Source organism: Protopterus annectens, chromosome 5.part1 (assembly GCF_019279795.1).
Source record: "Protopterus annectens isolate FY-2018-M chromosome 5.part1, PAN1.0, whole genome shotgun sequence".
NCBI lineage: Eukaryota > Metazoa > Chordata > Ceratodontiformes > Protopteridae > Protopterus > Protopterus annectens.
In genome coordinates this window covers 684,569,365-684,582,712 of record NC_056736.1, presented here as the reverse complement: position 1 = coordinate 684,582,712, position 13,348 = coordinate 684,569,365, and the positions used below count along the sequence as shown (strand labels likewise).

At 43.2% G+C, this 13,348-nt stretch overlaps 1 protein-coding gene across 1 annotated transcript in view; it reads right to left on the bottom strand.

Annotated features, from left to right (window-relative positions):
* Positions 1-13,348, bottom strand: part of ALG5 (ALG5 dolichyl-phosphate beta-glucosyltransferase) — a 593,309-nt gene that overhangs the window by 221,359 nt on the left and 358,602 nt on the right. Inside the window, exon 8 of the mRNA XM_044073307.1 lies at positions 2,606-2,757. Within this exon, the coding sequence (XP_043929242.1) occupies positions 2,606-2,757 (152 nt within the window). The remainder of the gene's footprint in view (positions 1-2,605; positions 2,758-13,348) is intronic.

The following is a 13,348-nucleotide window of genomic DNA, read 5'->3' as shown; positions in this document are numbered from 1 at the left end:
GAGCATCCGGCGGCATATTATAATTGCACCGCTTCAAGACTAACCTGGCACAATCTAACCTTCTCTTAATAGTGCGCTTATTGAATCTAGCACAAAGCGACACCCAACAACGTCGTGCTCAGGCCCTAAACAAGGAATACACAAAGTATGATAATCTCTATGCGGTATCTGTTTCCCACAAGAAATACAGTTATTCACTTTTTCTGACATCCGGTAAACCACTGAGGCAAGAAAAACTAAAATATTCCCCAACGGGTACTTAGCCAACTTTGACTCGGCCTGAAACTCCGAATTCGAAAAATTTCAGAACGCCAACCGGCACTTGCAACGCTGCTTCTGCATCGGACCATGCGGCAAAAAAGACTGAGGATATGACGTCGGTCATGCGCATTTGTACCCTGACGTCCTGATGTCAGTCTAATGCGCCTTGACCGACGTCAGCCTTATACTTTGATATTCGGGCCGACCGAGGACAGCGGACTACCCAAGTGTAAGGACTGCAGCAATGTGAGATGAAGAACATCCTAACAGTCCTGGAATAGGAGAGCCAACAGATACGTGGACATATTAGTCTGGTAATTAACAGCCATAAAAAGCCAAAGTAGCAGAGGTATAAACCTTCTTGCCTAACCTTTCCATGGTCTTGATATCTTTATCAGAGGGCAGTAACTTGGGAGAAGGAAGCAATTAAGAGGGCTTGTCAGAAGCTACAGACACCTCCGAGGGGTCAGCAAAAGGACACTTGTACAATTATTTACAGTCTTCAGGCACCCTATAAAAATCTATCAGATTTCTTGGGAGCAGGGGTCCGAGAGTCTGGAGCCTTAGAAGCATTGGAAAATGCATCCAACAAGTCAGCCAAAACAGGAGGCAGAGCAGGAGAATTCATCTGCAGCAACTCATAATATATTTTATGAGCCTCAGAAACCGCATTACAATCCCATTTAATGAACACCATCATCCTGGTATTGTGTCTCCAAAATAAATCTCTTCAAAGGGAGTATCAGAACTGGTAGAGTCCTTTTTCTCTGATCCATAGTCCAAGGGAGAGGGAATCTGAGAAGAGTAAGCAAGGATTCCTCATCCGAATCCAGTTCCTCCTCACAGGAATCTTGTTCCCTGGGTCTTTTTAGGGGAGTAGAGGACCGGGGGGGGGGGGGCTGGAACAGAAACTCCCTGAGGAGGTTTCAATGCCACAAAAGCATTAAACAAGCTCTGAGTGATGGAACAGGATGTATAGTTGTGCGAGGCATCAGGCAAAACAGACACTGGTTGTGGTGGTCTTTATGGGGAATCTGTCACCCACACTGGCATGTACCCTTCCTGGATGATATGAAACCCTACATGCAACAATAAAAGAAAGAGAAGTAAAAAAAAAAAAAAAGACCCCCAACGGGGCACTTCTGCAACAGCTTGGTGAGCCAGCAACGGAACGGGCATTCAGACAGATGATGAACAGATGGTGTTCAGACTGGTGACAAAAAAGTTCAGAAGATGGTATGTCCGGACATCACAGTTATATCCTACTCTACGCGAGGAGCATGTGTGTGACATAGGTGTACCTTAAATTAATCTAAGGTTTTGTTATACTGGTCAGATGTTGGGATGCCCTTGACAGGGTATCCCTAATGTAATGAATACTGCAACAGTGAAATGGAAGTACATCTACAAATAATTTTTTCACCACAGCTTATCCTACTTGGGCTACTTTAGAATGCATTTAGTTTTTTTAATTGTTTCACTACTGTCTTGCGTATTGATGAAAATTGTATCTTGTGGTCTTCAGTATCCCATCACATAGTCAAAATATCTGCATATGATATATACAACTATCTGTCATGTTAAGTCTTCACTACGTGCGTTAGGGTCATAGTTATAGCTGTTCATTTTTATTAATCTGTCCCTTCCTTCAACATGTTCTGTGTTCAAAGCTTCCAAGATGCATATTCTCACTGATTCAAGAGTCTATTCTAGAAAGTCTCTCACCCTTTTCTGGAAGGACGTTTACATTTCTATTTGTTAACTGGGTAGGAAAACAGAAACTGTTTAACAAAAAAAAAATAAATAAAAAAAGTCCAAGGATATTTTTCAACTAAAGTAAGAGTGCGACAGCAGCAAGAAAACTACAGTGCAGACAGAATTACAGGAGTGCAACAAAATATACAACTTAAATGCTAAATGAATAAATTAGAATTTGGTTAAGCATATAACTGCAATCAGTATGACTCTTCAAGCTGTAAATCACCCTTATCAATTACGCAACATGTGCATATAACAAAAAATTCCCTCACAAATGAGTCTCTGATCCTGTCAAAACCATTACTAGGTGTTTCTTTCTTTGAAGAAATGCACAAGTGCATGGTTTATACTTTACATGTGGAAAATGTGAGTGATGCCTTTGTGACTAACCATGAAAGTGCAATGTAATGTTATGGGTGCTCCCAAGCAAAAACATGAACTTACAGTGAACAGAAAAGCTAGGTGAGACAGAGACAATGTCAGAGCTTTAAATAACCTTCCTGTAAAAAAAAATATGGAAACAACAAAATCAACCGTTCTGTATAAATATGCACAGTAATTAAAATCAATATACCAATAAACATACCATCGATCGATATGAAGTAATGTAAACAGTCTTAATGCAGCCTCTCTGGTAAAAAGCTTGAATCCACACTGAGTATCCCGAATACCCCTCACACACAGGAACCAAACCAGAAAGTGGAACCCATACATGAGAAAACTTCGGACGTAAGACCGCTGTAACCAACAATTTAAAAAGGAGAGGAGAGTTAATGAACTCAAGGAGAAAGACAAGACACTTCTTTAAACAAATGTTGACAGCTTATAATTTAGTAGCTTGCATTATATAAAGTACATATATGCATGTGCTCAGCATACCATCTTCTCTTTGTAATGGCCACCTGCACTGAGTGGAAACAAATGGGCGATTTTTCTTATGCTGCACCTCTAAAAGTCTCTTGCATCCATGCTTGCAAAAGCACATCCTTTCCCCTACATGTACCCCATACTAGGGTTAGGGATTTGTGTACTTCAATAGTGTACATAGTTTGTAGTATGGGTGTTATTAGTTTAATTTGGGTATTATTCGTATCTCTTTTTCTTTGCTGTATAAAAAAAATTGATAAAATAATAAAGATTTATTATTGAAAAAAAAAAAAGTTCTAGCTTCTGGCTGCAGCATGAACCAGTTTATACCCGCAAGAAATAGACAAACCACATTTATACAAAATTACAAGTTTTTTGTTTACTTACAGAAATTCCTGCCACAAAGCATGGCAAAACTGGAAATGCTAAGCATAAGATGCATAGAGAGTAGGCATAAGGCATCCACTACAGGGAGAGTCATTTGTAGACTGAGAGGTGTATTTGTTTCTCTGTTACATCTTATTTCAATGGGATTTCTGCCATGGGTGGAAACTCATGCAGTGTCCTCATTAGCCCAAAGGGCAAAAGATGGGACTTGGGGGCAGGATGCCCTAACACAGCTTTTTCCAAAGGACATTGTACAGTTATGAGTTATAAATGCAGCTTTGGGCTTTGTGAAGATATGAGTAGAAAGCAAAGCAGCCATAACATAAATGTCACAAACACACATTTGAAATGAGCAGTAAAATACGAAGACACTCTCTTGGGTTAAATGCCCTTTCACTGCAGTATCCAAAGACCAAGTAACTTTCTTATGGCAAGTTAACTATGAAGTATGGTGCATGGAAAGTATTTATTTGGTCAGTGCTACATCATCCCTACTTGCAAAGGACACAAACAAATGACCCATCTGCCTATGATCACAAACCTTTTGGGGTAAAGCTGTAAGTAAGTGCAACATCTAAGATGTGGAGGATATAGTCGTCCCTGTTCCCCGAGAGTGTGGGCAAGGTTCATACATATGAATCCCAAGCTTACAAACTACAGCACCTAGTTTAAGAAGGCTGACCGTTGTGCCTCCATGTTAATAATGTCCGCTTGCTATACACATCATTAAGACTACTTTTGAAGGAAGCTGACGGCTGACACATTCGGACTTGTAAGGAGAAGTTTATTCCATAATACTGGAAGGCGCTATGCAAGTCATCTGTCAAATGTCTGCATCAATCTTTACTTATACGCTTGTTAAATGGGAGTGTCCAACAGGGAAGTCCCATTTTCAGTGGAGATTCCCTGATATGGATTTGGCTCCCCCTAAAGTGTGTTCCAGGCACAAGCATTCATAGGGAACCGGATTAGTCAGTGTATTAGACCAAGCACAGGTAACACATATGAAACAGAATATAATAGCAGTTCCCGAAGACTTTGACTACTTCAAGTTTTCCAAGCCTATTTTGCACCTGCATTTCAGATGGCTTGTTTAAAGGCTACAAAACACAGCACTGTATTCAATAACTGGTCAGACCAGTGAGATATAAAATGATACATTGAGACCCCTGGAGTGCCTACATATGCTTTATGAATTATACAACCTACAAAAATATACTTTCCTGAATTAAGTGCCTTTTCCCAACCCTCCTCCCATAGGGTCTCAAGCCCATTTGGTCTCGGATGTAAGGGGCCTTGCCTGCAGCAAGCAGGGGATGATCACCAGGCACAGCCATCCAGACAGCCATGGAGGAGTCTGTATTCCTACCAATGCCCAATCAATCATTTGCCCAATCAATCATTTAACTGCTCTGAGAAAGTGTCATCTCTAAAGTCCCTATCTCTATAGCCTGAGGGTCTACTTACTCCCAGACTAGGGCTGTCTGTGCTGCAGGACTGACCCTGACTGTTTCAATGTCAGGAAACTACATAGTACCACTCCCCCTCTTATGGTCTTTCATCATGGAGGGGACTGACTATGGTTACATCCAAACAGTGCCCTATGGCGGGAAAGGTGAGGGCCCAAGCCCCGGGGAGACCTCATATGTCCTACCCTAGAAGGATACATGTTCTCACACATCCCTGAAGTCTACCATTACCAGCTTTGGGACATCAAAATCCTATGTCTTCCTGGTACCAGTTGCTATGCATCCTTCTGCTTGGATGAGAACAAATGGCCAGCAGGAAACCACCACACCCCTTCCCAGGGATGGCTGAACCATAAGGCACTCATTTCCCATCCTTCTCTTCTTAGCACTTCCAGCACCTGAACCTCTACTTGAACTCGGGTCATTCGGATAATAGTCAGGTAAGAGGTGTATTCTTCTTTGCTGCAGAGCAGAGATGGGTTACTTTCATGACTTTGGCAGATTCACATTGGTAAACGTTTAACTGCTTTCTACAAGTTTGCATAAATCTTTAATGTTGGTTTATTTTTTTATAATTTGCTTATTGTGCAATCAATCAGTTTGTCTTTTTTGTGAAGTCTCATGATATCACATTTAGTGACATTAACGATAAAGTTATCACTTCTGCACCAGTTATGTACTTTTTCTTGACGTGTTCTGCTGTTTAGTCATTAGTCAGTGCTTTACTCATTGAGCTGTAGAGGATTATGGTCAGGTCTCTAATCATAACCAGATTCTTATGTGCTCCTGACATGGAAGTCAAGATTCACCTCTTAAGTGAGTCTTGACCTCCATGTTGAGAACACACAAAAAGAGTTATGTACCTACCATAACTTGGAATCTGTGCTATCCAGTGTCATTATTCATCATGGATGGGTCTCGGAGCCAAACCGGCAACTGATGGACAGATCCAGAGCTCAAGCTCCTCCCTTTCCCATAATTTTCTGCTGACCTGTAACCCTCAGATTGAGTTTGCTGAATAAAGAAAAAGCAGCACGACCTGCCCAGGAGACTAAACTACCCCCAAGGAAAAACATCACTCTAGCTCTACCAGATCCCCAAAAGGAAGGGAGGAGGAGGGTGGGAATGTGATGAATAATGACACTGGATAGCATAGATGCCAAGTTATGGTAAATACATAACTCTATCTGATGCTATCCATGTCATTATTCATCACGGATAGGTCAGAGTCCCCAGCTACTATGAACCCTGGGTGGTCTCAAGGAAGGATATGCTGGAGCACAGAGGAACCAAATGAAGCCCTGTTCCTAGACACAAGTCCAACTTATAGTATGAAACAAAATTGTGGGGATTAGACCAAGTAGCAGCAGCACAAATCTCATCCAAAGAAAGTTTAGCTAAGAAGGCAGATGATGTGAAACAGATCTAGTAGAGTGGGCATTAACTGGTCTAGACAGCTCCATATGCCTGCTATCATAAATGTAGGAAATACAGCTAGCAATCCATCTGGAAATAGTTACCTTAGAAACTGCCAGACCTTTTCTGGCCTGAGAAAAGGCCACAAAAAGGTGGTCCAATTTCCAAAATTCCTCAGTCCTCGATAAAAACGTAGTTGCCTATGTACATCTAAGCATGTAAGGTATATTCCCCTTTACTACAATAATTAGGGAAGAAATTTGCTAGCTGGATAGACTGGTTGAGGTTAGCTTCCGAAAACACCTTCGGAATGAACAAAGGATTTGTCCTGAGGGATACCCTATCCTTGTGGAAGACCATAAAAGAGGACTTAATGCTGAGAGCCCTCAACTCAAACTCTCTTGGCAGAAGTAATGGCCACTAAGAATGTCATCTTCCAAGACAGAAACTTAAAATCACAAGATGCAACCGGTTCAAAGGGCTTTTGTGTCAAAGACTGCAACACCAGGGTTAAATCCCATGGTGGGGAACAATCTTTGCTAGGCTGTCTAAGAAAGGCTCCTTTGAGAAAGGCTTTGCATAGTTTAGAAGAAAAAGTAGGACCCTCATTCAAATGGAAATTAGAGATGGCCACCAACTGGAGCTTAATCAAGGAGAAACTATCACCTTCTTGAAAGACAGAATCCAAGAATAGCAAAATATCAGGAATCAGGGCTGAAAAGGGATCCAAATTATGTTCTCTGGCCCAAATAGAAATTCCATTTACTGGAATACACCTTCTTCATAGATGGCTTCTGCGATGCTAAGATAATACTTCTCACTGGAGAGGGGAGCCTGGACTGCGAAAGGATCACTGGAAAGTACAATTGTGTACACTTACCATAAATGTAGATGTTTGAGTGTATTCACTGTTGCATTCCTCACATTTGGGTTATCTGCTTGCAGTAGCCCTCAGTCGGCCTGATTATCAAAGTCTTGGGTCCTACATCGGTTGCTGTCTCATCTTCCATGACGTCAGGTAGTCAGGGGTATATAAAGCATGCAGCCGACGCCATTACATCAGTTTTTCTTGCCCCAGATGTCAGGTGCCCCCCTAATGGGAAACAAATATATACACACATACATATATATATATATACACACACAAGGTTATACCTTCAACAAAAAAGCAAATACACCAACAAGCTTTTAAGCATGGCAAAACAGAATAGAGGCATAGCCAAAAGAAGTCAGGGGGCTGGAGGGAGGGTAACCAGGACTGCAACAGTGACTATACTCGTACATCTACATTTATGGTAAGTGTACACAACTGTACTATGTTCTTTGTGTTTTACTGTTGCAGTCATCACATTTGGGTAGATTCCCAAAGCTAAGGATGGGGGGAGGAATTTAGATAGCATTAGGACCAGCTATAAGGCCCTGCAAGATTTCAGTGGCAAAGCCAGCACTGGATTTAGAGAAAATTGGCAAATGGTAATGCTCGGTGAAAGTATGTACAGAACTCCAGGTAGCAGATTCTAGGACGTCCTTGGTAGGGACACCTCTGAGAAAAGGCTGTAGAGGTAGATGCAGCCCTGGTTGAATGTGGTCTAATCCCCTGTGGGATAGGTTTTCCATGGAGCTTATAGCAGAAATGAATGCAATGGCCTATCCATTTAGAAATGGTTTGTTTTGAAATAGCCTTCCCCTCTGCCCCTGCAGCAAATGCCACCAGCAGTTGTTCATATTTCCTTTGAGGTTTAGTCCTGTCCAAATAAAATCTAAGTTGTATGTGCACATCTAAGGAGTGCAGTATCCATTCCCCTTTGTTCTGTGGATTAGAAAAGAAGGTTGGCAAATGAATGGACTGATTAAGAGCCACACTGGATACCACCTTGGGCATGAAGGAGGGATTGGTCCTGAGGGACACCCTGTCCGCATGAAAGATGATGAAAGGCTCTACTGCCATAAGGGCCTGTAATTCTGATACCCTTCTTACTGAAGTGATTGCTGAAAGGAAAGCTGTTTTCCAAGAAAGGAATTTTAACTCTGCACTTGCAACTGGCTCAAGAGGAGGAAGAGAGAGTTTTTCCAATACAAAGTTAAGGTCGCAGGCTGGAGTTGGGGCTCTCCTGGGTGTTCTTATGTTTTTGGCCTCTCTGAGGAACTGCCTGAGCAGTGGATGAGAGAAGATGGGTGGTTCTGTGTTGTAATGAGCTGAAATGGCTGAGGCATGAATTTTGATGGCGGAAAAAGAAAGGTCCTTGTGAAGCATCTCAGTTAAATATTGAAGAATCTGAGGTAAATTGGGCGCTGCTGTGCCCATCCCTTGAGTTTGGTTCCAAGCACAAAATCTCTTCCATTTTTCAGCATAAGATTTTCTAGTACTAGGCCTCCTTGCCTCCAAAATGACATCCAACACTTGTTTACTGAAGGATGGTAACAGAGAGGTTAGGTAATTAGCCAGGCTGCCAGGTTCAGGGTTTGAAGCTGACTGTGCAGAATCTGGCTCTCCTGCTGTGACAGCAGGGTAGGGGTCCGAGGCAGATGCCATAGAGCCAGCAGTGACACACTGCGCAAGAGGGGGGTACCAGTGTTGGCATGGCCAGTCTGGTGCAATCAGTATTGTCCTTGGTTTGTCCTGTTTGATCTTTAGTAGTACTTTGTAGAGGAGAGGCAGAGGAGGAAAGGCATAAACTGATAGATTTTTCCAGCTGAAGGACAGAGCATCCACTTTCCAAGCTTGTTTGTGGGGAGTCCTTGTGCAGAATTTGTCCAATTGGTAGTCCTGGGGGAGGCAAACAGGTCTATATCTGGGATCCCCCATTTGTTTATCAACATGTCGAAAGTCTTTGGTTCCAGTTTCCATTCATGTGGGTCCATGAGATTTCTGCTTAGTTCGCCTGCCAATGTATTTAGTTTTACTGGCAGGAATTGAGCCTGTAGATGCAATTGGTAGCTCAAGGCTGTGTTCCACAGAGCGATGGTTAGTCTGCAGAGGGGGTATGAGGGTACCCCCCCCTGCTTGTTTCTGTACCACATAACCGTGATGTTGTCCATCTTTATCGTTAATTGTCCTGGAAGAATGTGGTCCTTGAAGGCTGTCAGAGCATTCTGTACAGCTAACATTTCTTTTTGATTGATATGCAGGTGCATTTGACTTGGGTTCCATTTGCTCTGAATGCACTTCCCTGCCAGGTGAGCCCCCAATGCATAGTCTGATGAGTCTGTTGTTAGGGTTTTGGCAGTAGGGGGTAGAGTGAATGGTAGTCCTTTGTTTTGGTGGCAGGCCTCTGCCAACCAAGGAACTCTAACTGTAGGCAAGGAATGATGGGAATTATTGCTTCTAGATCCTGGGAATGTTGACACCGTAGGCTTTTTAGATACTATTGAAGTTTACTCATATGCAGTCTTGCATACGGAATTAGTAGAATGCAGGAGGCCATGCAGGAGGAGCAAATGGAACCCAAGTCAAATAACAAAGACATAGGGGACTTGCAGACATTGGACCCGACCCAGTTTGGCTTTGTCAAGGGCAGATCATGCCTTTTGAACTTGGTCGACTTCTTCGAAACAGTCACCAAGGCCATTGATGAGGGAAAGGCAGTCCATACAGCCTACCTTGACCTTGCAAAAGCTTTCGACACAATACCCCACTCGAGTATTATAGAGAAACTTACCAGCTTAAATGTAAACCCATATGTCACAAGATGGGTTGCAAACTGGCTAAAGGACAGAACCCACAGGGTTAGAGTTGCTGGCGCCATGTCAGACTCTAAGCCGGTCACAAGTGGGGTCCCACAGGGCTCAGTCCTTGGCCCCCTGTTGTTCGGTATCTACTTCTCAGAAGTACAAGCAAACATAGGAGGACTATGGCTGACAAAGTTTGCAGATGACTGCAAACTGGGCGCCATAGTGGAAAGTACATCGGACACAGATATCCTTCAGAGGGGTCTCACAGAAACTGATAACTGGTGCCAGAGCCATGGCCTGAAGTTAAATGCCAAAAAATGTATAGTCATACCCTTCGGGAAAAACAAGGTAACCCCAAGCTACCATATAGGTGGCAATCCATTAAGCACAGAAGAGGTTATCAGGGACCTGGGGACCCAGGTTGACAGTGGCCTTTCTTTTGACACTCACATTGCTAAAGTGGTTAGAAAGACCTTCTACATTGCCCACCTGATCATGAAGAGATTCACATCCAGATCAAGTGAGGTCATTGTTCCCCTGTACTCTTCACTTATCAGACCAATGATAGAGTACAATGCCCCATTCGGGATGTATCTCACCCGACACTTGCAGCAATTGGAGAGACCCCAAAAGTTCCTCACCAAAAGGATAAAGGGACTCCAAAATCTGTCATATGCTGCCAGACTGAAGAAACTCCAGCTCTATTCAGTTGCATACCGTCTGCTCAGAGGTGACCTGTGCCTGACATACAAGGCCATGTCCAACCCGGAATTAATGGACATGCTCCACCTCAAAAAATCCAAACCTACCAGATCCACTAGACCAAGCGACTTAAACCTTAGCACTGATATAAATAGGACATGCTGGAGGGATAGATTTGTCACCCAGAGACTCCCTATGCTGTGGAATAAAATCCCAGTCCATGTGAAGCAGAGCACCTCAATGGCTCTGTTCAAGAGAAATCTTGACCGGTGGATGGGAGATCGTAGGTTTACCCCGGGAATCATCTCTGTGTCACTGCTGGACAGAGGCACAAAAAACTTATGGGCACAGTATTTTTTAACATAAGGGGTGGCGTAAGCCACAAAACTTTGGGCTAGGCTTATAAATGCCTTAGGGCAGATAGCCTAGTATAAACCTATGAACCCCAAGGCTTGCAGTATTTGCCTTGCAGATAGCAGGGTTTTTGTGACCATTAGTTTGAAGTACGTTGTCAAATGAATTTGTTTCTCTAGCGTGAGGAAAGCCATCTGGGAAGTTGTGTTCAAGCTTGCTCCCAGGAATATAATTTGCTGACAGGGTACAAGATGTGATTTATTTTCGTTTATGGTGTACCCCAGACAAGTTAGCACCTTTTGTACAAATGCCACATGATTCAAAAGTATGTCCTGGCTTTCTGCCTGAATTAGACAATTGTCCAGGTATGGGTATATTTGAATATTTCTTTGCCTGCAAAATGCAGTGACTGGAGCTAGGCACTTTGTGAATACCCTGGGCAGAGTAGATAAGCCAAAGGGCAGTGCAGAGAACTGATAGTGCATGTAGCCTGCTTTGAAGCGTAGGTATCTTCTGCAAGATTCCCTGATTGGAATGTGCAGGTAGGCTTCCCTTAAATCCAGTGTTGCCAACCAGGCATCTTTGCTTAGCATAGGAAGTAACTGGTGAAGAGTTAGCATCTTGAATTTTGGAATCACCAAAAAGGTGTTTATGATAGAAATGTCCATGATAGGACGCCATGAGTTGTCTTTTCTGGGTACCAGGAAAAGTCTTGATTAGACACCTTGTCCCTTTTCCTCTTCTGGTACAGTTTGAATAGCCTTTATGCTTAAGAGAGAGAGTACTTGCTTTTGAGCCTCTGCCCACTTATTTGGGGGTGGATCTGGCCAACCGTTTGGGGGTGGTAGCGTGTGGAAGTGAAATCTGTATCCTTGGGAAACTATATTTAAAACCCATTTGTCCTGGGTAATGAGTTCCCAGTTTTTTGCTTGCAAAGCAATCTTTCCCCCTAAAGGAGCAGTCAGTTGAGAAGTGCTTGGATGTTTTAAAGTTAAGTCATTGAGACAGTTTACCATAGGGGGGAGTCTTACTACTCCCTGATTTGGAAGTGGGAGCCCCCCACTGCTTAGTCCTGTGCGTACCCTGGGACTGAAGCCTGGGTGTTCTGCTGGTTCTGGGTTTGGACTGAAGACCTGGAAGAGGTAGGAAAAGACCAATTCTTAGAGGCCCAATGCCTACTAAATCTTGGAGGCTGTACTTGTAGGAAATCTTTAACAGTTTGCATAGCTTTAGCTTTTACCTCCATCGTTTTAAGAACAACTTCTGCTTTGTTGCCAAACAGGTGGTCTTGATTTAAAGAAGCATCCAGCAATTTAGCTTTAACATGATCTGGCAAAGATTGCTCCTTAAGCCAAGCATGCCTTCTAAGTACAGACCCAGTGACAGCAGCCCCGCAAGATGCCTCCAGTGAATCAAAACCACATTGCAAAGTATGTTTTCCAACTTGTTCAGCAGAATGCATTAAATCCTGTATGTAGCTCCTTATTTTCAGCACAGTCAGGAATCAACATCATTTTCTGTTTAAGCAATCCAATAATATGCTGCTGATACTTTAACATATGAAACTGGCAATTTAAGGCCCTGGTGGCCAAGGTTGCAGAGATGTATACCTTCTTACCCCATCTATCCAGGGCCCTGGAATCTCTATCAAAGGGGGTAGGATTTTTGGCAGTAGTAGCCTTAATGCCCTTGGGTCTCTGTGAAATGGTCTCAGAATCCGCAGTAGGATTTTTAAAAAGAAACTTGTGAGAATCAGGAACCCTGTAATATCTATCAGGTTTTCTGGGAGCAGGAGGTAAAGAATCAGGGGCCAATCTAGATTTCGAAAAGGCATCATCAACAATGCCTAGCGCAGGAGGAATAGCTAAAGGCCTGTGTTGGGGCAGGAGTAAGAAATCCCTAAGCCTCTTTTTAGAATCAGAGCAATCCTGGCTTTCCCAGAGAAAATGCTCCCTAAGAGTATGCAGGGTTTCACCAAAAGAAAAATCCTCTGGGGGAGAAGCCGAGGGAATAGAGTCCTCCGCATCAGAATCCTCATAGGTAGAGAAAGGTAAATCTTGAACATCAGAGGAAACAGAATTTTCAGAATCCAGGTCAGAAGTATCATAATCAAATTCAGTCCTAGGTCTCTTAGAGGGGGAAGGTTGTCTTCCCCTGATTAAAGTAATAAGGTCTTCAGCCATTATCATTTGCTTTTCAGGCATAGAGGCCTGACCATGCAGTCTGGGCGTCAGTTTTCTAGGCATGGTTCGAGTTTTAGGCCTTGAAGAAGAAGATGGCGTTGGTTTAAATAAGCAAATCAGTAGGCCTGAATACACCCTCAGAAGCCGGTGCCTGCACAGCGGTTCTGGACCCATCCAAGGTAGAGACATACGCAGGTTCCACAGTTGAAGCATCTCGTGGCATACCTGACTCCGAATGGGTCTCAGCAGAGGCCTGTGAATCTGAAGTAGGAGGTATCA